The 27,607-nt window shown below is 48.5% G+C and overlaps 1 protein-coding gene across 1 annotated transcript in view; it reads right to left on the reverse strand.

Moving 5' to 3' along the window:
• dnah9l (dynein, axonemal, heavy polypeptide 9 like) overlaps window positions 1-27,607 on the reverse strand; it is a 509,143-nt gene that overhangs the window by 62,300 nt on the left and 419,236 nt on the right. Inside the window, exons 65-67 of the mRNA XM_078227708.1 lie at window positions 25,956-26,078; window positions 25,648-25,852; window positions 1,423-1,587 (exon numbers count right to left, since the gene is read on the reverse strand). Coding sequence (XP_078083834.1) covers window positions 1,423-1,587; window positions 25,648-25,852; window positions 25,956-26,078 — 493 coding nt within the window. The remainder of the gene's footprint in view (window positions 1-1,422; window positions 1,588-25,647; window positions 25,853-25,955; window positions 26,079-27,607) is intronic.

A 27,607-nucleotide genomic window follows, 5' to 3' on the forward strand; every position in this document is an offset into this window, starting at 1 on the left:
CTACCTCACATTTATCAGGGTTAAACTCCATTTGCCATTTTTCAGCCCAGCTTTGCATCCTATCTATGTCTCTTTGCAGCCTACAACAGCCCTCCACCTCATCCACTATTCCGCCAATCTTGATGTCATCAGCAAATTTACAGATCCATCCTTCAGCCCCCTCCTCTAGGCCATTAATAAAAATCACAAAGAGCAGAGGACCAAGCACTGATCCCTGTGGCACTCCGCTAGCAACCTGCCTCCAGTCCGAAAATTTTCCGTCCACCACTACCCTCTGTCTTCGATCAGATAGCCAGTTACCTATCCAATCTGCCAACTTTCCCTCTATCCCACACCTCCTTACTTTCATCATAAGCCGACCATGGGGGACCTTATCAAACGCCTTACTAAAATCCATGTATATGACATCAACTGCCCTACCTTCATTAACACACTTAGTTACCTCCTCAAAAAATTCAATCAAATTTGTGAGGCACGACTTGCCCTTCACGAATCCGTGCTGACTATCCCGGATTAATCTGCATCTTGTTTTAGTTCTTATTAAATAAGCATAATACCGTCAATACATACATTAGAAAGACAGCAATATCTTCTACTTATTGCTTCCCACAGCACTTCACCTTGGCAAGATCATATAAATGGTACACAATAGATCAAAGAAGGAGATATACAGAGGGGTGACCAAAAACCTGTTCAAGAGGAAAGGAATTCAAGAAGGTCTTCAGGAAGAGAATGTAGTAGAGAGCTCAAGTGATTTAGAGAATGGCCTCAGGCAGCTGAAGAAACAGCTATTACATATAGGGCATAGGGAAGCATGGATACACAAGAAGTTACATTCAGAGGAACACAGTTCAATGAAGGTGACTGTAGGGTTGGAGAAGGTTACAGAGATAGGGAGGAATCAGGAGTGTGAAGGAATTTAAGTACCAAGATAAGAACGTTAAATTTGAGGTACTGGGGAAACAGGAGCCCATGTTGGTCAGTAAGGACCCGAGTGATGAATGAGCAGAATTGGGATAGAATAGGTTATAGACAGCAGAGTTTGAATGAACTAAAGTGGCTGGAGCTAGGATAATATTGGAAAGTTGCGTTTGGTGGTGACAAAGACATTGTTAAAGTTTGTGACAAATGGGCCAAGAGATGTTTGCAGAGGTAAATAGAGGTGGTCTTTGTGATGGAAAGATTCTGGTGTCAGAAGCTCAGTTCAGGTTCAAATACAATGCCATGTTTCTGAAGAACAAATTAGGAGTCTCTTGAATGTGTGTAGAAAGTGAAAATATAAGAGTCAGTAGCAGTAAACATTTATGAGTGGAGAACGGTGGATCATACACCATCCTCTTCTAAGAAACAGTGAGTTGCTAGTGCATAGGAGAGACATTCAACAAGACGTTTAAGACAATATGTGTGCTTGCTTTTTCATACCTTCATTTCTATTTCAGCTGCTGTGTGCTTTGTGGTTTCAAGTTTTTCCACCAGTAATGCATCTCCCAAGAAATTCCAGTCTGCAGCTGAAAGTCGAGTTAAAAGCTCATCCTCAAGTAGCTTTAGTTCAATTTTGAAATCATTCTGTTGCTTGGTGAGTTCAGACTAGGAAAATTAAATTACATCTCTGATGCTGTTTTTAATAACCAGAGTGGTAACATAGCCTTTTTCATCACAGTGGTAGGTATCTAAGTAATAGGAATATAAGTCTAGTGGTTCCAGATTTATAGCACTAACTAAATGTCCTACTCTAGGACATTCATTATAACTATTTGAGTGCTAAATCACTTTTATAGATGCAGTAAAACTTATACACATTATATAGAAATTATACAGAAAAGGCGGTTTCATTGAGATAGCAAAGCAGCTAAAACATATTAAATATACAAGATACTTCATTCCTTAATGTGTTCAGTTCATATTCATGCAAAGTGGTATTGCAAATATATTATACTACACCAGACTTATACACTTGACACATAACTCACCTTTGTAAAACATCTGTCTTTTTTCATTATCTTGGGTTATGAGTAATGTGTAATTAATTGAAACTCAGGAAATGGGAAACTCCTAAAACTCCTACCAATGGAGGTAATTTGAAGGAAAGTTTTGGCCAAAGTGGGCTGATTTTTCTCTTTGGACAGCCATTAGGCACAGCATACTGTAACTGATGTGCCTGCTGCTTCACCAGAATGTTTTTATTTCCTATGAAGGTCTGACCCTGACAAAATATAATGCCCTCTTTTTAGGCCAGGGTGGAAGCAGAATTTTAGCATTGCTTCAGCTGAGATTAGTTAGCTCATCAGGCCTGTGCCAGCTCTTTGAAAGAGCTATCTAACTAGTCTTACTCCCTTCAACACAGGTAAATGTGAGCTGGTACATTTTGGTGGGAAGAATAGGAAGGTCACTTATTACTTAGAAGGATGCAAATCTAGGTAGAGTAGAGGAACAAAGGGATCTTGGAGTACAAATATATCAATTACTAAAAGCTGTGTCACAGATAGAAGTCTCACAACACCAGGTGAAAGTCCAACAGGTTCACCTGGTATCACGAACCTTCGGAGCGCTGTTCCTTCATCATTTCATCCCTCCAGAAATAAAGCCTAGTGCTTAGTATGTTTTTTATAATTGCCTTGCTAATCGATGACGCATGATGTGGAATGCCGACGTTGGACTGGGGTGGGCACAGTGGGAGGTCTCGTAGCACCAGGTTGGGGTCCAATGGGTTTGTTTGGTGTCACAAGCTTTTGGAGCGCTCCAACCGTTTGAAAGTTCCTAAAGTGTCCGACTCCACTATCACAGCAGGCAGTCCATTCCACACCCCAACCACTCTGAGTAAAGAACCTACCTCGTACATCCCCCCTACATCTTCCACCACAAACCTTATAGTTATGTCCCCTAGTAACAGCTACATCCACCCAAGGAAATAGTCTCTGAACGTCCACTCTATCTATCTCCCGCATCATCTTATAAACCTCTATTAAGTCGCCTCTCAACCTCCTCCGCTCTAAAGAGAAAAGCCCTAGCTCCCACAACCTTTCCTCATAAGACCTACCCTCCAAACCAGACAGCATCCTGGTAAATCTCCTTTGCACTCTTTCCAGTGCTTCCACATCCTTCTTACAGTGAGGTGACCAGAACTGCACACAATATTCCAAATGTGGTCTCACCAAGGTCCTGTACAGTTGCAGCATAACCCACAGCTCTTAAACTCAAACCCCCTGTTAATAAATGCTAACACACTATAGGCCTTCTTCACGGCTCTATCCACTTGAGTGGCAACCTTCAGAGATCTGTGGATATGAACCCCAAGATCGCTCTGTTCCTCCACATTCCTCAGAATCCTACCATTGACCCTGTAATCCGCATTCAAATTTGTCCTACCAAAATGAATCACCTCACGCTTATCAGGGTTAAACTCCATCTGCCATTTTTCAGCCCAGCTCTGCACCCTATCAATGTCTCTTTGCAGCCTACAACAGCCCTCCACCTCATCCACTACTCCACCAATCTTGGTGTTATCCACAAATTTACTGATCCACCCTTCAGCCCCTCCTCCAAGTCATTTATAAAAATCACAAATAGCAGGGGACCCAGCACTGATCCTTGTGGTATACCGCTGGTAACTGGTCTCCAGTCTGAAAATTTTCCATCCACCACCACCCTCTGTCTTCTATGAGATAGTAAGGAGTCTAACAACACCAGGTTAAAGTCCAACAGGTTTATTTGGTAGCAAACGCCACTAGCTTTCGGAGCGCTGCTCCCAGTCCAACGCCGGCATTTCCACTTCTATGAGATAGCCAATTACTTATCCAATCAGCCAAATTTCCCTCTATCCCACACCTCCTTACTTTCTTCATGAGCCGACCATGGGGGACCTTATCAAATGCCTTACTAAAATCCACGTATATGACATCAACTGCTCTACATTCATCGACACACTTAGTTACCTCCTCAAAAAATTCAATCAAATTTGAGGGGCAAGACTTACCCTTCACGAATCCGTGTTGACTATCCCGGATTAAGCTGCATCTTTCTAAATGGTCGTAAATCCTATCCCTCAGGACCTTTTCCATTAACTTACCGACCATCGAAGTAAGACTAACCGGCCTATAATTACCAGGGTCATTCCTATTTCCTTTCTTGAACAGAGGAACAACATTCACTCTCCAGTCCTCTGGCAATGTCCCCATGGACAGTGAGGACCCAAAGACCAAAGCCAAAGGCTCTGCACAGTGTGCAATTTTGGTCATAGAGGTTTACAGTATGGAAACAGGCCCTTCGGCCCAACTTGTCCATGCCGCCCCTTTTTTTAACCCCTCAGCTAGTCCCAATTGCCCGCATTTAGCCCAAATCCTTCTATACCCATCTTACTCATGTAAATGTCTAAATGCTTTTTAAAAGACAAAATTGTACCCACCTCTACTACTACCTCTGGCAGCTTGTTCCAGACACTCACCACCCTCTGTGTGAAAAAATTGCCCCCTGGACTCTTTTGTATCTCTCCCCTCTCACCTTAAACCTATGCCCTCTAGTTTTAGACACTCCTATCTTTGGGAAAAGATATGGACTATCTAGCTGATCTATGCCCCTCATTATTTTATAGACCTCTATAAGATCAGCCCTAAGCCTCCTACGCTCCAGAGGAAAAACGTCCCAGTCTATCCAGCCTCTCCTTATAACTCAAACCATCAAGTCCTGGTAGCATCTGTAATAACTCCACAGAGGCAAAAGTCCCATCACCAAGTTACTTTATTTATACCATACATCTGTACACAGCGAGCTCTCCAGTTGCTCACTGCTGAACACAGGCTGGGAGACTAACACACCTGTCTTTTATGGGGAGCATGAGACTCCCTGATTTAACCATCAATTAGGACTCATCAGGTAGCTTTTTCGGCACCAATCAAGTAAACGAACTCAAATTAACTTAGGGACAAAGTAAAAGGGGCGGCTCCCCAAAAGGAAGGGGGAAACAGCCCGAACCAAAATCAAAGTCGAAAGGAAACTTAAAACGTCAAACCAAAAGGTGATTATCGGGGTCGATAATACACCCCAGCCCCTGCGGCGCCCAGCGGTCGCGGAAGGTGTCAACCGCGCCCGTGGACACCGCATGCTCCCTCTCCAGAGACACCTGGCCGCGAATGTAGCCGCGGTAGAGGGGCAGACAGTCGGGATGGACGGCCCCGTCGATCGCCCGCTGCCTGGACCTATTGATGGCGCGTCTCGCCAGGCCCAGGAGCAGGTTCACGAGGAGGTCGGCATCCCGACCCGCCCCTCTCCGCACCAGGTGCCCGTAGATCAGGAGCGTGGGACTGAAGTGCAAACAAAACATCAGTAAAAGGTGTTTGAGGAAACCAAAAAGGGTGTGCAGCCTAAAACACAGAACGTAGACATGGTCCACGGACTCCACGAGGCCACAGAAAGGGCAGTCTCGGGAGCCCGTGTACCGGAAAAACCTACGGTTGCACGGCACTGCTGCGTGCAGCACCCTCCACCCCAGGTCCCCGAGATAATTGGGGGAGATCCCTCCGTAGAGGGACCTCCACTGGGGACCTCCGCCGCCCGGCGGCAACAAGGCCCGCCAAGGTGTATCCGGGCGACAGGCGAGGACGCGGTAGTGGAAGGTGTGCAGCAGCAGGCCGTACAGGAAACGCCTCCGCGCGGTGGAAAAGGGCACGGAGGGCATTTCCGCGAGGCGGCACACGCAGTGGGGCACCTGACCCGGGGGGGGAGGTCTAGGCTTCGGGCCAATGTGAAATTCCGTCCGAGCAGGGGAACGCTCGGGCGGGATCCCACCGCACGCCTGCGCCGCCTCTAGACCGCGTGCGCACTCGGGGCCGAGCACGACCGTCCTAAGGTCTCGGATGGCTTTGGCCGCGCGCCAGACGGTCACCCCCGCGCGCTCAGCCAGCACGTCGGGGCTCATCCAGCCCGCTCCTCCGCCATCCAGCACGTCCCCGATCCTGGTCACCCCGGCGTCCACGGCCCTCCTCTCCGCCAGCCACCTGAAGTCGTAAGGCTGGAGGTGCGGATTCCTGAGCAGCGGCTCTCGCACGAGAGCCGCTACTCCTGACGGGGGAGAGCTGCGTCGCGAGGCGACCGTGTTCCAGACCGTGAGGAGGTCCTGGTAAAAGACGGGCAACTCCCGCAGGGAAGTGGGAATACGCCCCAGGTTGATGTGCAGGAGCTGCACGTCGTAATTGAGGCCGTGCAAGTGGCGGAAAAAATACGTCGCCATCGCACGCCATTGTGGAGGAGGCTCGACGTAAAGGTATCGCTGCAGGGTCTGGAGGCGGAAGGTCGCGAGCTGCGTGCGGAGGCACACCAGACCTTGTCCGCCCTCCTCAATCGGGAGATGCAGCACCTCGGCAGCGACCCAGTGCAGTCGGTTGTCCCAGAAAAACCGCACGAGGGCTTTCTGCATATCGGTGACAAAGCCAGGGGGAGGGGTCAAAGTGACCAGCCGGTACCACAGCATGGAGGCGACCAGCTGGTTTATGACGAGAACTCGCGCCCTGTAGGACAGCACTCGGAGCAGTCCTGTCCAGCGACCCAGGCGGGCGGAGACTTTGGCCTCCAACTCCCGCCAGTTCGCCGGCCAGGATTCCTCGGCTGGGCAGAGATGGACCCCCAGGTAGAGGAGGTCGGTCCTGCTCCAGGTGAAAGGCCTGAGCTCCTCCGGAAGGGGGTCCGTCTCCCACGGACCGACCAGGAGTCCGGAGCACTTGGCCCAGTTGATCCTGGCGGAGGACGCGGCGGAGTACACCGCCTGGCATTCTCGCATCCTCCGCAGGTCAGCCGGGTCCGTGAACACGAGGAGCACGTCGTCGGCGTAAGCAGACAGGACCACCCCTACGTCCGGGCCGCGCAGAGTCAAACCCGACAACCTCCTCCGCAAGAGGCGCAGGAACGGCTCCACGCATACAGAATAAAGTTGGCCGGACAAGGGGCAGCCCTGCCGTACTCCTCTCCCAAAGCGAAGGGGCGCCGTCAGGGACCCGTTAACCTTAATCAGACACTCTGCGGCAGAGTAGAGTAAGCGGATCCGGGCGACAAACTGCGTCCCGAACCCGAATGCCCGCAGAGTCCCGAGCAAATACTCGTGCTCCACCCTGTCGAACGCCTTCTCCTGATCTAAGGACAAGAAGGCGCTCGACAGACCAGCCCTCTGGGAATGGTGGATCAGGTCCCGGACCAGATGGAGGTTATCGTGAATCGATCGGCCCGGGACCGTGTAGGACTGGTCGGGGTGGATCATGTGGTCCAGCACGGACCCAAGGCGTGAAGCCAAAGCCTTGGCAAAGATTTTATAATCCGTGCTGAGGAGGGAGACCGGGCGCCAGTTTTTAAGGCACCGGAGATCCCCCTTCTTTGGCAGCAGGGCAATGACGGCCCTGCGCCACGAAAGGGGCATCTCCCCGGTGGCGTTGCTCTCCTCCAGGACCCCCGCGTAGTCGCCCCCCAGGACGTCCCAGAACGCCCTGAAGAACTCTACCGTCAGCCCGTCCAGCCCCGGGGCCTTGCCTCGACCGAGGCCATTGAGGGCGCCGGTCAGCTCGGCCACGGCGATGGGGGCCTCGAGCCTGCCGACGCCCTCCGGGCTGACTTGCGGAAGGTCCTCCCACAGAAGTCTGCGGGCATCCTCGCTGGACGGATCCGGAGAGAAGAGGGAGGTGTAATAATCCCGGGCGATGGCCCGGATGCCCTCCGGATCCGAGACGGGGGAACCGTCGTCGGCCAGCAGCGTAAGGAGCTGCTGACGGTTAGCCCGCCCTTTTTCCAGCGAGTAGAAGAAGGGGGAGCCGCGGTCCAGGTCCACCTGGAACTGGAGCCGCGACCTCACGTACGCGCCGCGGGACCCGACCAGTTGCAGGTCCCGCAGCGCGCCCTTCTTCTCCCTGTACTCTAGCCGCAGGGCCGGGTCCGCGTCGGGCTGACTGAGACGTGCCTCCAGGTCGAAGAGCTCCTTCTCCAACTCCTCGAGCCTGGATTTCCGCCTCCTCGTCGACCCCCTCGCGTACTCCTGACAGAAGGTCCGGACGTGAGTCTTGCCCACGTCCCACCATAGCCTCAAGGAGGGGAAGCCTCCCCGCTTCCTTCTCCAGCCGGCCCAGAATCGACGGAACGAGTCCAGGAAGCGCTCGTCCTCCAGCAGCGTGTTGTTGAAGTGCCAGTACGCGGACCCCCCCCGGACGCGAGACGGAGCAAACTCCGCCCACACCAGGTGGTGGTCCGTGCACGGCACCTGCCGTATGGAGGCCGACGGCACGCCGGACACGTGCGCCCTCGAAATGTAAAGGCGGTCGATTCTGGACGCTCCGCCTCCAGGCTTCACAAAACTGAAAGCTCTGGAGCCAGGATGGAGATGTCTCCAGGCGTCCACCAAGTCGTGGGTCCCGAGCAGGTCCCGCAACTTCACCATCGCCGGGGTGCGCTGCCAGAAGCCGGCGCGGTCCCGTGCCTCGAGGGTGCAGTTGAAATCCCCCCCGAGGATGATGCATTCGCCCCCAGCGATGGTGTCGAGGTGAGCGGACACTTTCTCGTAGAAAGTCGTTTGCTGCGGTCCGGCGCCCGGGGCGTAGACGTTCAGCAAGTGAATGACCACGCCCCCCACACGGACCGTCAAGTGCAGCAACCGGCCTGGCACCGGCTCCTTGACCCCCAAGATCTCCGGCTGAAAAGTCGGGGCCAACAAGATAGCCACCCCGCTAGAAGCGAGAGTGAGGTGGCTCATGTAGACCCCCCCTCGCCACTCCAGGAGCCATCGGGCTTCGTCTCCCGGAATGGTACGGGTTTCTTGCAGGAAGCACACCGCATACTTCCCGTCGCGGAGGACCGAGAAGTTCTGGAACCTGCGGAGTGGCTCGCTGCTGCCGTTGACGTTGAGGCTGGCTATAATTACCTTCATGTCAGTAGCATTGTGCCACCGTCACCACTTATCTAAGTGCGTGGGGGGCGCTGGCGCAAGACGCGCTAGTCCGCTCCCCCTCGAGCCCGTCGAGGAACCCCCGTACCCGACGCCGCTCTCTTTCAGTCAGGTCCGACGCGGCCTGGGAGCAGGCCCGCGTGGACCGGACGAGCAGCGCCAGGTCCGACCAACGGTCGAGGGCCAGTCGGACGCTGTCAGGGCGACCAGAATGGTCCTCGATGAAAGCCCTGAGTTCCCCAGAGGGGATGAGGGGCGACTCGGTGTGGGGCACGAGGGAGTCCCCCGCCTCGCTACAGGTGGACCCTGAAACGATCCCCGTGCCCACCACCGAGCAGCTTACCTCCTCGGGGCTGTCGCCCTTCGACTCCGAGTCCCCCGCCGCAGGGCGTGCGGCACGGAGCCGCCGACTAGTCCTGACTCCCCCCCGATCCCACCCCCAGGATCGGCGGAGGAGGGGTTCCCCTCGGGCTCTCGACCCTGGGTTTGTGGGTCCGTGGGCGGCGGCGGCTCCGTCCCCCTCCCTGCCCCGAACGCCTGGACACCCCCCAAGCCCGGAGAGCCCTCCGGATTCATGTTGGGGGTGCCCAGCATCAAAGGCTGGGACAGAGGGGGAGATAAATTCCTCGCCACCGCCGCCCAGGGACCCGAAAATTGGGGTGCTGCTCCAGTCCCCCGGCAAGCTGTAAAAGAAGGACGGGTCGAATTCGACCGGGCTGAACGGAGCCGCGAGGGCCCCGCTCACACCCGGCCTCGGGGAGACCCGTCCGGGGGACTGCAGCAGCACGTGTTTTAACTTTATCTTTTTCTTGCCCCCGGTCTGGGGACAAGGTGTGAAATCAGGTGGGGGCGTGGCAGGCGATGACATGAACGGGGGGCGGGGCCCACAAACTTCGAAACCCACGACTCCCGAGGGGCAGCGCCTCTTCTTGTTGTTGCGCCCGTGGGTGGGAGACGCTGCCCGCACCCCGCCCCTCTTAACCTTGCCACGCCCCTTTTTCCTCCCCATCACGTCCCCCGATGGTGTCTGTGCCGGCTTGGGGTCACGTACCCCCCCACACCCGGACCCGGGAGCACGTGCACCCGCGACGCCGGGCCCAGCACAGGACGCTGAGGCGCCCACGGGCCCGGGAGATGGTTTGGGAGGGGGGCCGGAGGTGGATGTGTTCCCCGAGCCGGCAGCCGGTGTGACTGGGGTGGAGGGGGTCGGGGTCACGTTCCCCCCCTTTTTCTTCCCTTTCCCCTGGGTCTTCTGGCCTCGCGGAGGCTCCACTCCCTCCCTGCCGGCAGCCAAGGTGGCGGCTGCTGCCGGCGTGGTCTCCCCTTGCGGGGGGCCAGGTGGTGCTTGCTTGGGGGGAGAGGGGGCTGCGGCGCCAGCTGCGGCCACCTTGGATTGGGGGTCGGCGGCCGCCTTGGAGACGGGGCAGTTCTTTTTAATATGCCCCGCCTCCTTACAGGCATGGCACCGCACGCCGTCCGTGGACCAGAAGACCCGGTAAGTAGCCCCATCGAAGGGGACATTAAAGCCCCCTTCCAGGCACTCCTCCCGGGCCAGGCGGACATATACCTGGCGCCGGAAGGAGTACACGTGCCGGAGGGCCTGGTCCCGAAGACCGAGCGGGACTGGCGCCACCTCGGACCTGACCTCCCCCAGTAGATGGAGGTGGGGGAGGAGGAGCTCCGCGGGGATGAAGGGCGGGACGTTCGAGATGACGACTCGATGGGCGGTGGCCTCCAGGGGGTCCACCGCCAAGAACGTCCCGCCCACCGTGAGCCCCTTTTCCAGGGCGAGGTGGACCGCCCGCTCGGCCTTCAGAAAGAATACGGCCTTGCCGTACATCTTAGAGGCTGCGACAATGGCTGAGGGGCCGACAACCCCAGCCATTGCCCGAACGCACGCCTCGATGGTCATGTCGGGGTGGGCGTAGCACTTCACCCCGAGTTGTTTTGTTATCAGTCTGAACGGTGGCAGGGCCTTGGGTGCCGTGGGGGCCCTGGCCGCCGTCACACCCGCATAGGTGGGCCTAGACGGCCCTGCCACCGGCGACGGTGTCGTGGTCGCCATGATGTTAATGGTGCTACGCCCACCCCGAGACTGGCCAGATGCACGGCAGGGCGTATTTGTTTTGATTTGTCCGTGGGGTGAGGGGTGCAGGGAGGGTTGAGTAAGGGGCCTCCCTGTCCTTCACGTGAGGCACAGAGAGGGGGGGTAGAGAGGGAAGGGAGTATGGGGGGTGGGTGTCTCTGCCCTAGGATTGGGAGACAGAGAGGGAACGAGGGAGGGAGGGAGGGAGGGGTGGGTGAGGGTTCAGGCACTCTCTCCCCGGATATCAGAGAGGGAGAGAGAGGGGGATGGAGGAGCAGGAGGGAGGATGAGAGACAGGGCACTGAGGTGGGCTAGTGCCCCAGGTCAGGAGTGGAGGAGGGGGAGGGTGCCAGTGTTGGGGGCAGCAGCAGTGGGTGGGGGGGGACTTTTAATCTTCAGCCCTATTGGGCCTGACAATGAAGAGTCCAGGAGTGTCTTCACCCCCCACCCCTGTAAAAGATGTTCCTGTGTTCTTCCCCCTCCTCCTTTTCAGGCACAGACCTTCGATGGTTAGGGGCACCAGCCCAACAACTCAGTCCTTTGATGTTATTTGTCTCCCCTTTACCTTCAGGGTGTTGTCCTCTCTCCTGCAGATGGAAAGCTGGGCCCTGAGCCTCCAGGCCCAAGGCCTCTGGTCTCGTTGGGCCTCTCCCTCTCTCCCTCTCCTTTCCAAAGGAGAGAGCACCTTCCAATGGCAGGATGCTTCAAGGGGGCGACAGCTCTTCCTTCCTTCCTTCCCTCTGAGTAGGATCCTCCACAGAGGCAAAAGGACCCTTCACACAGCTTCTCTTTTCCTTTGTAGTAGTAGTAGCAGCAATGCAATGACAACAGTAACTTCCTCCTGCACACAGCCAGCTCTCCAGGTGCGAACTGCTGAACACAGGCTGGGAGACTAACACACCTGTCTTTTATGGGGAGCATGAGACTCCCTGATTTAACCATCAATTAGGACTCATCAGGTAGCTTTTTCGGCACCAATCAAGTAAACGAACTCAAATTAACTTAGGGACAAAGTAAAAGGGGCGGCTCCCCAAAAGGAAGGGGGGAACAGCCCGAACCAAAATCAAAGTCGAAAGGAAACTTAAAACGTCAAACCAAAAGGTGATTATCGGGGTCGATAATACACCCCAGCCCCTGCGGCGCCCAGCGGTCGCGGAAGGCGTCAACCGCGCCCGTGGACACCGCATGCTCCCTCTCCAGAGACGCCTGGCCGCGAATGTAGCCGCGGTAGAGGGGCAGACAGTCGGGATGGACGGCCCCGTCGATCGCCCGCCGCCTGGATCTATTGATGGCGTGCCTTGCCAGGCCCAGGAGCAGGTTCACGAGGAAGTCCTCCCCCTGACCCGCCCCCCCCCCCTCCGCACCAGGTGTAGGACTCATCAGGTAGCTCTTTCGACACCAACCAATTAAACGAACTCAAATTAACTTAGGGACAAATTAAAAGGGGCGGCTCCCCAAAAGGAAGGGGAACAGCCCGAACCAAAAATCAAATCACAAAGGATACTTAAAACATCAAATCAAAAGGTGATTATCAAGGTCGATAATACACCCAGCCCCTGTGGTGCCCAGCGGACGTGGAAGGCGTCAACTGCATCTGTGGACACTGCATGCGCCCTCTCCAGGGACACCTGGCCGTGAATATAGCCGCGGTAGAGGGGCAGACAGTCAGGATGGACGACCCCGTCGATCGCCCGCTGCCTGGACCTATTGATGGTGTGCCTCGCCAGGCCCAGGAACAGGTTACGAGGAGGTCCTCCTCCTGACCCGACCCGCCCCCCCTCTGCACCAGGTGTAGGACTCATCAGGTAGCTTTTTCGGGTACCAACGTAATAAACGAACTCAAATTAACTTAGGGACAAAGTAAAAGGGGCGGCTCCCCCAAAGGAAGGGGGGAACAGCCCGAACCAAAATCAAAGTCGAAAGGAAACTTAAAACGTCAAACCAAAAGGTGATTATCGGGGTCGATAATACACCCCAGCCCCTGCGGCGCCCAGCGGTCGCGGAAGGCGTCAACCGCGCCCGTGGACACCGCATGCTCCCTCTCCAGAGACACCTGGCCGTGAATATAGCCGCGGTAGAGGGGCAGACAGTCAGGATGGACGACCCCGTCGATCGCCCGCTGCCTGGACCTATTGATGGTGTGCCTCGCCAGGCCCAGGAACAGGTTACGAGGAGGTCCTCCTCCTGACCCGACCCGCCCCCCCTCTGCACCAGGTGTAGGACTCATCAGGTATGTCTTTCGATACCAAGTAAACAAACTCAGATTAACTTAGGGACAAATTAAAAGGGGCGGCTCCCCAAAAGGAAGGGGGAACAGCCCGAACCAAAAACAAAGTCGAAAGGAAACTTAAAACATCAAACCAAAAGGTGATTATCAGGGTCGATAATACACCCCAGCCCCTGCGGTGCCCAGCGGTCGCGGAAGGCGTCAACTGCGCCCGTGGACACCGCATGCTCCCTCTCCAGGGACACCTGGCCGCGAATGTAGCCGCGGTAGCAGGGCAGACAGTCAGGATGGACGACCCCGTCGATCGACCGCTGCCTGGACCTATTGATGGCATGTCTCGCCAGGCCCAGGAGCAGGTTCACGAGGAGGTCCTCCTCCCGACCCGACCCGCCCCCCCTCTGCACCAGGTGCAGGACTCATCAGGTAGTTCATACTCTAGCAAGCCAACCTCATAGCCTAGCTGAAGTCATCACACATCATTGTACAAGTTGTCTTGTACAACTTCAACAAGACGTCCCAACTGCTGTATTCAATGTTCTAACCAATAAAACCAAGCATGCCGAATGCCTTCTTCACCACTCTGTGACTCCACTTTCAAGGAGCAATGAACCTGTACCCCTAGATCTCTTTGTTCTATAAATCTCCCAGCGTCCTACCATTAACTGAGTAAATCCTGCCCTGGTTCAATCTACCAAAATGCATCACCTCGCGTTTATCTAAATTAAACTCCATCTGCCATTCGTCAGCCCACTGGTCCATTTGATCAAGATCCCGTTGCAATCCTAGATAACCTTCTTCACTGTCTACTATGTTGCCAATCTTGGTGTCATTTGCAAACTTACCAACCATGCCTACAAATTCTATCCAAATTATTAACATAAATTACAAATAACAGTGGGCCCAGCACTGATCCCTGAGGCACACTGCTGGTCACAGGCCTCCAGTTTGAGAAACAACCCTCTGTCTTCTGTCATCAGGCCAATTTTGTATCCATTTGGCTGCCTCACCTTGGATCCCGTGAGATTTAACCTTAAGCAACAACCTACCATGTGGTACCTTGTCAAAGACCTTGCTAAAGTCCATGTAGACAACATCAACTGCACTGCCCTCATCTACCTTCTTGGTTACCCCTTCAAAAACCCAATCAAATTTGTTAGACACGATTTTCCACTCACAAAGCCATGCTGACTGTCCCTAATCAGTCCTTGCGTCTCTAAGTGCCTGTAGATCCTGTCTCTCAAAATACCTTCTAACAACTTACCCACTACAGATGTGAGGCTCACCAGCCTGTAGTTCCCAGGCTTTTCCCTGCAGCCCTTCTTAAACAAAGGCACAACATTTGCCACCCTCCAATCTTCAGGCACCGCACCTGTGACTATCGGTGATTCAAATATCTCTGCTAATGGACCAGCAATTTCCTTCCTAGCCTTTCACAATTTCCTGGGATATACTTCATCAGGTCCTGGGAATTTATCTACTTTGATGCGCTTTAAGACTTCCAGCACCTCCTTCTCTGTCGCCATTTTATAAAACTGATATAGAAGCTTTGGAGACAGTACAGAGAACGTTTACAAGGTTGATACCAGAAATGTGTCAATGTAAATTCTGGGAAAAGACTGACAGGCTAGTTCTCATTTCTCTTGAAAAAAGACTGAGGGGTGACCTGATAGAAGTCTTTAACATTCTGGGAGGTTTTGATAGAATGGATACAGAGGCCCAGATTTTCAGGACGATGGAGAGGCTCTCTGTCATGGCAAAAATCCTGGAAAAGACAGGAAATTCTAAATCCTGCCTCCAGACACATCAAGACTGGAATCAGGCTGGGATTCTTGCACTCGTGGTTTACAGAGGCCTCCCTTTAATCGTAAATGACAACATCACCCTGACCTGAAGTCAGGTAGACTTCAGAAAAAGTCACATGACCCCAGTCATTTTATCCTAAATTTTAAAGACAGTCTCAAAAGATAACAATCTCATAAGCCTCATATTTGTAACATCAGCACCAGTATCCATGGATTTTTGAGCACAAGAACCTGTGATAATATTTTGCTGACTTTTAACTTGATAATGTTCAAGAACTACTGATAGAAATAACCCAACCACATTCCACTAGAGCCACATTAATGTTTTACTAATGCCACCAAAAGGTCACAAGTGATCAAAACCACCAAATTGTAGCATTAAGCCTAACCACTCGGAAAGATATTTCCTGAAGACAGCCACAAAAAAAACTCTCATATTCAAGGATACTGAACTCTCAAACTCATTAGTCTTCAGCAGATTTAGCACCTCACATAGAAAAATAATTGCAGGCAGCATTTCCCCAAGGGGCCGGTTTAAAATCATTGAATAATTCATCAACAACTACCATGTTTTTGCACAATTCAAAAACATTCAAATTAGATGTATTTTGTTGAGTTGAATTATTTTTCCACCAATTTAAAACAGAGCTCCCTTCAGTCTCAAATTTACAATTGCAATCTAAAAACCATCCACAAACATTCATTTTCTGCTTGCCATTTACTTTGAAATATAGAAGATAGGAGCAGGAGGACGCCCTTTGGCCCTTTGAGCCTGCTCCTTCATTCATTAAGATCATGGCTGATCATCCAACTCAATTGCCTAATCCTGCTTTTTCCCCATAACCTTTGATCGCATTTGCCCCAAGTGCTATACCCAGCCGCCTCTTGAATGCATTCAATGTTTTGGTATCAACTACTTCCTGTGGTAATGAATTCCACAGGCTCACCACTCTTTGGGAAAAGAAATATCTCTTTACCTCCGTCCTAAACGATCTACCCTGAATCCTCAGACTGTTACCCCTGGTTCTGGACTCCCCCTCCAACGGGAACATCCTCCCTGCATCTATCCTGTCTAGCTCGACCTGTTAGAATTTTATAACTCTCTGTGAGATTCCCCCCTCATTCCTCTGAACTCCAGCGAACACAATTCTAACCTAGTCAATCTCTCCTCATACCATCCCTGGAATCAGCCTGGTAAATGTTGCTGCAGTCCCTCAGAAAAGGAGACCAAAACTGCACACAATTTGTACAATAATGACACACAGAAACACCGATTGCTTCAGAGCACGCAGACCTCCTGAAACCCACTGGAGGATGAAGAATGGGAGTTGCTGAGGAGAACAGTTCATTCCCAACATTCAACAGAATGAGGAAGAAAGACTTAAAAATATATGTACAGAACACATCATATACCCTACAAATTACATAGGTTTAACCCTACCCTGCAAACAAATGCTGGCAAGAATTCACTTATACAGATACAGTGCTAGACATACAGCTCTACTCTGAGTTACTGGTTCACTTCAGAACCACATTTTCTGAACAGCCAAAAGCACTCTCATCTCAGAAGCGCTTCAAATCTACCATCTTGGACTTAAGCGCAATAAATCAGAAATACTTTTAGAGATAGACTTTTCCTTCTTCTTAAGTCACTTCGGTCCCTTGGAACCGAGGTGACTTTCTTCAATTCCAAACTTGTGGGTCCTGAAGTGACTAAAAGGTCCAATCCTGGATTCGCATACTCTGCTACAGGTGGAGCAGGTAGTGTTTGATGAAGTGGGTAGGTGGTATGCACAGATTTTGGTACACTCTTTCCACTGTTTGTGCTTGGTCTCCACCTGTGCCTATTGGAGTTGTTCAAAATGGTTGGCGGATGCTTCTCCAATTTGGGTGGTCTCGAACAAGAGATGCCCAGAAATCATTGGGAATATTACATTTTTTCAAGGAGGCTTTGAGGATGTCCTGAACCGTTTCCTCTGCCCTCCTGGTCGCCACTGCCTTAACGAAGATTGGAGTAGAGAGCTTGTTAGTCCTGCGGTCGATGTTGCCTGTCCAACATATTTAATTAATTATACACACTTTGATACTGGGAATGTTGGGCTAAGAAAGAACACTGATATTGCAATGTCATTCCTGTCACTGAATTTGCAGGATTCTATGGATGTATCGCTGGTGATATTTTTCCAAGGATTTAAACTGTCTGCTATATTTTGTCCATGTCTCTGACACATACAAGAGGGCAGGTAGCACTGCAACCCTGTAGACCATGAATTTGGTGCTGGGTTTGAGGTCTTTGTCATTTAACACTCTTTTCTTCAAAAGGCCAAAGGCTATGCTGGCACACTGGATGTTGCGTTTAATCATTTATGGAGGTCTTCATTGAGAGGAGATTCCCAAGGTATGAGAAATGATCATCGTTTTCCAATGGTTCCCAGTGGATCTTGACAGTCAGGAGGAACAGGCTGGCAGAGGACCTTTGCCTTCTGGATATTTAGCCTTGATTCCATTTTTTCACATGCCTCCATGAATGCATCAACAACAGATTTGAGCCCTGCCAATAGACAAGGGTTTTCAGCATACTGCAGTTTGCTAACAGAGGTTAGGGTGATCTTGTTTCTAAAATGGAGATGCTGTAGGCTGACTAGTTTCCCACTCATCCTATAGAGTAATTCTATTCCAGCAGGGAGCTTCATGGAGATGAGGAAATTAGAGATAGACAAGTAGATCTAGTTCCTACTCTTCACAGTGAGAATATATAATATATACCTACCTGCTATGACATATTTTCACAGAAACTTCACTGCAGTGTTAATATAAGCCTATTTGTGACACTAATAAATAAACTTTAAAAAAACAGCAATCACAAATATAAATATAAGGATCAAAGACCTTAGTCCATACCCCATAGAAGGTTGCTGAAGGAAGTGGGGGTGGATATAGTGGAGGGCTTGCTTCCTTTAAAGGATATCAGCATGACATCACTAAAAGGGAAATGTGTCATGTGATCCAGTCTTAGTTTCACTTTTGCTTTTAGCTGAGCCAACACACAGCTCTAATGTCTTCAAGCTTCATACCCAAGTGTAATTATGCTCATATGCCTAGTTTTAATAAATGAACCCACCCCATGTTTATCCAATCCCTTATGAGTGATAGGTGCTTTGTGCCTTTACAGCAAATAAGCCCAAGGTATTATGTCATTACAATAACATGGCATCACTTAACCTTTCAATCTTTCCTAGATTCGGGGGAGGATCCAGAGGGTTGGAGAACGGCATTTATTCAAGAAAGGTATGAAGGCAGTCCTCTCAACTACAGACAAATTAATTTAACAACAGTGGTGGATAAGGTATTGGAATACATAATCCAGGTAAAAAATCATCAGTTACTTGGAGTGGTTTGAGTTCATTCAGGAGAGCCAGCATGGATTTGTAAAAGGTAGATTGTGCTTGATTAATTTAATTGAATTTTTTGATGAAGTAACAGAGAAGGTTGATGAAGAGAATGTGATAGATGTATTCTGTATGGATTTTAAGCAATTGTTTGGACAGGCTGAGTGAGTGGGCGAGGATATGGCAAATGGAGTATAACGTTGATAAATGCGAGGTTATACACTTTGGAGGAAATAATAACAAATGGGATTACTATCTCAATGGAAACAAATTAAAACATGCTACCGTGCAAAGGGACCTGGGGGTCCTTGTGCATGAGACGCAAAAGCCCAGTCTGCAGGTACAACAGGTGATCAAGAAGGCAAATGGGATGTTGGCCTATATTGCGAGGGGGATAGAATATAAAAGCAGGGATGTCTTGATGCACCTGTACAGGGCATTAGTGAGGCCGCAGCTGGAATACTGTGTGCAGTATTGGTCCCCTTATATGAGGAAGGATATATTGGCATTGGAGGGAGTGCAGAGAAGGTTCACCAGGTTGATACCGGAGATGAGGGGTTTGGATTATGAGGAGAGGCTGAGGAGATTGGGTTTGTACTCATTGGAGTTTAGAAGGATGAGGGGGGATCTTATGGAGACTTATAAGATAATGCGGGGGCTGGATAGGGTGGAGGCGGAGAGATTCTTTCCACTTAGTAAGGAAGTTAAAACTAGAGGACACAGCCTCAAAATAAAGGGGGGTCGGTTTAAGACAGAGTTGAGGAGGAACTTCTTCTCCCAGAGGGTGGTGAATCTCTGGAATTCTCTGCCCACTGAGGTGGTGGATGCTACCTCGCTGAATATGTTTAAAGCGCAGATGGATGGATTCCTGAGCGGTAAGGGAATTAAGGGTTATGGGGATCAGGCGGGTAAGTGGTACTGATCCACGTCAGATCAGCCATGATCTTATTGAATGGCGGGGCAGGCTCGAGGGGCTAGATGGCCTACTCCTGCTCCTATTTCTTATGTTCTTATGTTTGTGATCCATGAACAAAGAAACCCAGATCCCTCCATACTGCAGAATTCTGCTGTCTCCCTCCATTTAAATGGAGACTCTCTCTCCATTTTTCTTAGAACAATATGTTATGGAACCAACTACAAAGAACAAAGAGAACAAAGAACAGTACAGCACAGGAAACAGGCCCTTCGGCCCTCCAAGCCTGTGCCGCTCCTTGGTCCAACTCGACCAATCGTTTGTATCCCTCCATTCCCAGGCTGCTCATGTGACTATCCAGGTAAGTCTTAAACGATGTCAGCGTGCCTGCCTCCACCACCCTACTTGGCAGCGCATTCCAGGCCCCCACCACCCTCAGTGTAAAAAACATCCCTCTAATATCTGAGTTATGCTTCGCCCCTCTCACCTTGAGCCCGTGACCCCTCGTGAACGTCACTTCTGATCTGGGAAAAAGCTTCCCACCGTTCACCCTATCTATCCCCTTCATAATCTTGTACACCTCTATTAGATCTCCCCTCATTCTCCGTCTTTCCAGGGAGAACAACCCCAGTTTACCCAATCTCTCCTCATAGCTAAGACCCTCCATACCAGGCAACATCCTGGTAAACATTCTCTGCACTCTCTCTAACGCCTCCAACTAGGGAGCAGGCTACTCTGGATTTGGTATTGTGTAATGAGGAGGGATTAATTGATGATCCCATAGTTAAGAATCCTCTAGGGAGTAATGACCATAGTATGATAGAATTCAAAATTCAGTTTGCAGGTGAGAAAGTTGAGTCTCACACTAGTGTTCTGGGATTAAACAAAGGAAATTATGTAGGCATGAGGACAGATTTGGCCCAAGTAGACGGGGCAGGAAGACTAAAAGATAGGACAGTGGATGAGCAGTGGCAATTGTTTAAAGAGATACTCAGTTTCTCACAACTAAAATGTATCCCAGTGAGGAAGAAAGATGATAAAGGGGGGGAAAACATCCTTGGCTAAACAAGGAGGTCAAGGACAATATAAAGCCAACAACTAAGCTATATCATATTGTAAAGGCCAGTGACAGGCTGGGAGATTGGGAAACTTTCAAACATAAACAAAGGGATACTAAAAAAGTAATAAAAAGAGCTGGGATTACAAAATAAAACTAGCGCAAAATATCAAAAAGGATAGCAAAAGCTTCTATATAAAAGAGAAGAGTCACTAAGGTGAATGATGGTTCCTTGGAAAATGAAACCAAAGTTAATAGTGGGGAACACTGAAATGGCAGAGATGCTAAATCAATACTTTGCCTCAGTTTACACGTTGGAGGACATTAGTACCATTCCTATAGGAATGGGCAAGTCGGAGGTAATAGAAAGGGTAGAACTTAGAACAATCAACATCAATAGGAAAAAGGTACTCAGCAAACTATTGGGATTGAGGGCAGACAAGTCCCCTGGCCCTGATGGCCTACATCCTAGAGTATTAAAGGAATTGGCGGCAGATATAGTGGATCCATTGGTTATAATATTCCAAAATTCCCTGGACATGGGAAAGAATTAAATAATTAAAGAAAACATAAAGAAAACAAGCAACTCCTCCACAACCTTTTTTGCCTTGATATTCCGTAAAGGAATTGCCTCTGGAAACCTGGTAGACACATCCATTACGGTTAGCAAATACTGGTTCCCAGTTTTGGTTTTAGAGAGGGGACCTACATAATCAATTATAATCCGTGTAAATGGTTCTTCAAATGCAGGAATTGGCATCAAAGGTGCGGGTTTTATCACTGCCTGCGGCTTTCCTACCACCTCACATGTATGACAGGTACAGCAAATATCAACCACATCTTTATGTAATCCAGGCCAATAAAAATGCTTCTGTATCTTAGCCTGAGTCTTCCTCACTCCTAAATGACCTCCTACAGGTAATTTGTGTGCAATCCGCAACACTTCTTAGAATCTTAGAATCCCTACAGCACAGAAAGAGGCCATTCGGCCCATCGAGTCTGCACTGACCACAATCCCACCCAGGCCCTACCCCCATATCCCTACATATTTACCCACCAATCCCTCCAACCTATGCATCCCAGGACACTAAGGGCAATTTTAGCATGGCCAATCAACCTAACCGCACATCTTTGGACTGTGGGAGGAAACCGGAGCACCCGGAGAAAACCCACGCAGACACGAGGAGGATGTGCAAACTCCACACAGACAGTGACCCAAGCCGGGGAATCGAACCCAGGTCCCTGGAGCTGTGAAGCAGCAGTGCTAACCATTGTGCTACCATGCTCCTGTCTGTATTCTACCAGCAACACAATCTGGTGAACTTGCGCCCATTTCTTATCTGCAATAACCTGCCAAGGTCTCAATTCCGCCATAAGATTTTATCCTTCAGGTAATTGCATTCTGGAATACACTCTGATTCCTTTTCCATATAGGCTTTATGATATAAATCCTTTATCATCTCATCTTTCTGTTGTAACTCCATTAATCTTTCACAATCTTCATTAATCTTTCACACCTCTGCCTGATCCTCTATCTGCTTAGGTTTTTCCTTTACCATCTCATCAAACAGAGTGTCAGCTAACTGGACCTCAACTCCTTCATCTTTTTCTTTTGTTCTCCCTTCCTATTTTAACTTATGGCTCTGGGATTTTATCACCACACAGTCTGGTAAAATTCCAGGGTATTTTTCTTTTAACTCCTCAGTTCCCCTGGTTTTCTTCTGGCTTTTCCACTACAATGAGCATCACTCCCACCTGGGTTTCAGCTATATTGTTTCCAAAGATAAATTGTATTCCTGGAATAGCTAAGTTTTCCATCACTCCCACTATCACTTCCCCTGTCTTGAGTGGGCTTTCCAGCCTTATTTTACACAGGGGAATGCTACTCCTCTCACCATTTATTCCACAGATTACCACTCTCTCAGGCAATATTTCAGACGGAACGCAAATATTTTCATCTCTTACTATTAGAGACATACTAGCTCCTGTATCTCTCAATATTTTAACTTCTTTACCTATTCCCCCTACTCTACCTGAGTAAATCTTACCCACACAAGCAAAGTCTTTGAAAAGATCGGGCGCTATCTTACTATCCCTAGGTTGTGCACTCTCCTTCAGTTCCTTGGCTTCTCTCGATTTCCTTCACTGTTTTAACTAATCACATTGGTTGTGCATATTTTACCACATCCTTTTTCCCAGTGCCTTTTTTAAGCCACCAGCACTGTGACTTTTTGTGTCCCACCTTATCACAGTGAAAACACCAGACGTCTTTCACCTCTATTCCGCCCTCTTGGGTTTATTTTTTCACAGGTGGTAAACTGTTCCCCGTGTGATCTACTTTTTGTTTTTCATTGAAGGATCTCCCTCTTTCCCAATTTCTATCCCTCACAGAATGAAGCTAGATTTCAATTTATGCACTAATGTGTATTCATCTGTCATCTCTGCAGCTCTTCTTGCTGTTTCAACTTTCTGTTCCTCAACATGGGTTCTTATCACTTCTGGAGTGAGTTTTTAAACTCCTCCAGCAGAATAATATCTCTAATAGCCTCACATGTCTTTTCTATCTTTAATGCTCTCACCCATCTATTGAAGTTGCTCTGCTTAATTCTTTCAAACTCAATATATGTCTGTCCTGGTTCCTTCCTTACATTTCTGAAGCGTTGTATATATGCTTCTGGTACCAATTCATAAGCACTCAAAACAGCCTTCTTTACTTATTCATACTTTCCTGACACCTCTCTGACAGCACTGCAAACACCTCAGTAGCCCTGCCTACCAAATTGGTCTGAATTAACATTACCCACACCTCCTCTGGCCATTTCATCTGCATAGCCAATTTCTCAAGGAGATGAAAAAGGCTTCTGCGTCCTTCTCATCGAATTTTGGTAATGTTTGGACATATTTGTATGTATCCCTACCAGGTGAATGGCTACACTGAGCTTGCTCACCATCACTTCCATCTTGTACTTTCATTTCTGTCATTTGAAGTCTTTTTGCTTCCAATTCCAGCTTCATCTTTTCTAACTCAAACAATTTTTCCCTTTCTTCTCTTTTTCCCTCTTTCTTTCCTCTCTCTCTTTTTCCCTCCCTCTTTTGTCTCTTCTTTTCTAACTCCAACCTTTTAAGTTCACTTTCTAACTCCAATCATCTCATTTGCAATTTAATATTTTGTAACTTCAATGCATTTGACTGATTCTCTGATACATCTAAATGCTTGGCTATCCCCGTTACAATTTCAGCTTTCCTATTATCCATGGTTAAACCATTTTTGGCCTGTTTGCCAATTCTACAGGTGTCACCTTTTTCTTGGCAAATTTGAGAAGCATCTTCAATCCCCAGAACCTCTTTAGAAATGTTAAGAGCCATTTCCGCACTTTTTATTTAACTGGCTTGTTGTCGGTTAACAAGTCTTCCACTTCTCACTTAAGGTTTATTTAAAGATCTAGGACTGTTCAAATCCAGGGCCTGAGCCCCCAATCTGTTACGAAGGGGAGGTTAATCTCCTCTCTGAGAACTAACACTCAACCACTCAAAGAGAAGTACCTCCCTTCGTAATCTGTTAGTGTGTATGAGAAGGGATAATATCTGCACTTCAACTTTTAGTGGTCAAATCAAAATAACTACCTGAGACTCCCTCTGCAAAGCAACAAGTAACACTTTATTTATCTAACAGTAAACAGGTTAACTAAACTATTAACAAACCGAATAACACACTATTCTAATGGAATGCTGTTTAGATAAATCCAATTCCCACTTATTAACAAAAAAAAATAGAATTTCTAGTCACTCTCAAAATTTTAACCACGTTTGTCATCTTCCAGATTTTTCTTTCTTCATCTTCTGTTTTCACTATCTTCTGTTGGTACCTTTACGATTGAGATGAGGCTTTCTTTTAAGACATGAATGTGGCTGTTACGCTGTTAGAGACAGTTGCTGTCTGTGTTTTTCTCTTTTTCAAGCTGTGAACTGTGGCAGACGCAGTTGCTGGCAGAGGCAGTGGTTGTCTGGCAGTTTGGAGTGGGCAGCTGTGGTTTTTATACCCCTGATGACATACCAAAAATCCCCACAATAAGGTTGGTTTACTGCTTATCAAAACATCCAATGCAAATCTGATAGGCTGCTGCTATTCAAATGCCTAGTTTAAACTGATTGGTTAAAATTCAAAAACAACCTGATGTCTTGGCAGCACCACTGCCTAGGCTCGCGATACAATGTTTCAGTCTATATACAACATGCATCTGCTTCTCTAAAAAAAAAACGACCTCTTTTTCTTAAACAGACCCTGCAATGCTTTCTGCTCTTAGCATTTTTACAATTGTTTTATAACTTTACAAACACTAACTTTACAACATGAGATACTGAAGCTGTCTGTGCCAACATGCAGAAAGACCTGGGCAACATTCATACTTGAGCTGATAATTGGCAAGTAATATTCATGCCACACAGATGCCAGACATTGATTCTCTCGCACAAGGGAGAATTTAACCATCTCCCCATGACACTCAATGGCATTACCATTGCTGAATCCCCCACAACAACACCCTGAGGGTCACCATTGAATAAGCTATATAAATACAGTAGCTACAGGAGCAGGCCAGAGGCTAGAAATCCTGCAATAAGTAATTGACCTCCTGACTTCCTAAAGCCAGTCCACTATCTATAAGGAATAATCACTTGCCTGGATGAGTTCAGTTCCGACAACTCTGAAAACATGGCACCATCCAGGACAAAACAGCCCACTTGATTGGGTCATTATGCCTCACCTTTAAACATTCACTGCCTCGACTACCATCGCACAGTGGCAGCAGTATATATATCTATACGATGTCATGCAGCAACTTGTCAAGGCTCCTTTGACAGGACCTTCCAAACCACCAACCTAAATCTCCTAGAAAGACAAAGGTAGCGGGCGCATGGGAACAGAACTGCTATCTACAGGTTCCTGTTCAAGTCACAGACCATCCCAATTTGATCTATACCATTCCTTCACTGTTGTTGGGTCAAAATCCTGATATGTCCTTCCTGACAGCACTGTGGATGTACCTACACCAAATGGACTGCAGCAGTTCAAGGTGGTGGCTCACCACCACCTTGTAAAAGGCAATTAAGGATTGGCAATAAGTACTGGTCTAGCCAGAGACATTCACAACGCATGAAAAAATAAAAAAGATGCTGTCTCACCTACTGAGTGTTTCCAACATTTTCTGTATTTATTTTATAGTCATTGTATAATGTACAGAAAGAAGAATGCAAGGGAATTACCTTCAGTTGTTCCAGATCAGGTCTTTCAAGGCTCACCACTTCTGCAAGTAGCTGGTCTTCTAAACCATCACGGGTGACTGTAAAGTTAATCAGAGTCGTCTGTGCCTGTATTTCAGGTTTGTAGTGAGGATTAGCCAATTTGGTGTGTAGAATCAGATGGAAGTTGGGATGGAACATACATTCTTTATCTCCAATTCTAATATACCTTTGAAAATAAGGATCAGCTGTGTTAAATTTTTATATTTTTATCTAAGCAAATTTAAAGCTGATATTTAATTAATAAGCGTTAAGATTCAAATCATTGCTACCTTCCTTTCTTAATGGTGTGTCTGCCAAGTAATGGATCTAGCACAGGATCAATGGTCTCTTCAATGTTTTCTATTAAAACAGGGTCTCCCACAACAAGTGCTTGTTCTAGAATATCCACGTACCTAAAAAAAATAGAACCTAAGAATGTCATTGGAAGATCTGTGAGGTCTGTAGTAAGTTTAATGATATAAATCGTATGTCAATTAGGGATGACAGGAGTGATTGGCAGCACAAGTGAGAATGCTGGATTTAAATGGATGTCAGTGTATCCCTCAGCCCTGTTTCAATGAGGTTTTACTGTTGCTACCTTGCATAGGTCAGTTACCATGTCTTGTTTTCTTACCATACCTTAATGAGGCACTGCTGATTCTATGACAGACTTGTGATAGTTGGTATATAGTCTTCTTGAAACTATTTATTAAGAACTATTTACAAAGACCTTAGGGTAAACACATGGGCCGAAATCCTCTGTCCTTGTTCGCTGCTGGGATTTTCCGGTGTCACTAAAAGTGAATGGAGTTTTAGCTGGCATGCCAAATTTTCCATTCTTGCTCATGATGGAGAATCCTGCCCATTGTCTCTAGGACACATAGACTATTCTGCATCTTAGTCATCTGACTATTAATCGCATGCCTACATCTTTAAAAACACACAATCTCACTACCATAACCATTAATCTATTACTTTACTTCGCCCCAAGTATAATCTCTGAACTGTTACATTTTTTGTTGAACTATTTACATTATATTTCCAACAGCTGTAAACCTCCTGTATGGTTTACCATTTCTATCCAACTCCTACTCCCCCCTCCTCCCAGTCACTGGCATCAAAGGCTTCAATCTCAACAGTATTTTTAGCTCTCTTGGAGGATATGCAGGACTCGTACATTCCTCTATCTTTGCCTTGAAAGGCAAACACATTGGTGGAATCGGATATCAGCTTCTGATGTCTGGGATATGGCCCTCTCGTTGATTGGACTGTAAAGGCTGTGAAACCCATTCAATGAAAAACTGTTTTAAGAAGAAAGCTTCAGCACATGGATGGACACACCACCTTGAAAAGGAAGCAAATAAGCTGACATTCTCTCTGTAATCTTCTTCTACATTGTACACTGGGAAATGGATAGAGAAAATGAAGCACCTTCAACTTCACTGATGAATTCCACAACTGTGTCATTCATCAATAGTATGACAACAAAAGGAGTATTCAATACCTGAAACCTGAATTGATCTGGTCGACAAGGTTCGCATGGTAGGTTGTTGCGTAAAGTTAAATCTCACGGGATCCAGGGTGAGATAGCCAATTGGATACAAAATTGGCTTGACGACAGAAGATGGTTGTAGAGGATTGTTTTTCAAACTCAAGGCGTGTGACCAGCAGCGTGCCTCGGGGATTGGTGCTAGCTCCACTTTTATTTGTCATTTATATTAATGATTTGGATGAGAATTTAGAAGGCATGGTTAGTAAGTTTGCAGATAACTACTGGTGGCATAGTGGACAGTGAAAAAGGTTATTTTGGATTACAATGGGATCTTGATCGCCTCAGGGGGTCGGAGAGGAATTTCCCAGATTTTTTTTTCCCCATATTGGCCCTGGGGTTTTTCACTCTGGGTTTTCGCCTCTCCCTGGAGATCACATGGTCTGGAATGGG

The sequence above is a fragment of the Mustelus asterias genome, chromosome 14, assembly GCF_964213995.1.
Source record: "Mustelus asterias chromosome 14, sMusAst1.hap1.1, whole genome shotgun sequence".
In the NCBI taxonomy this organism is placed as follows: Eukaryota; Metazoa; Chordata; class Chondrichthyes; order Carcharhiniformes; family Triakidae; genus Mustelus; species Mustelus asterias.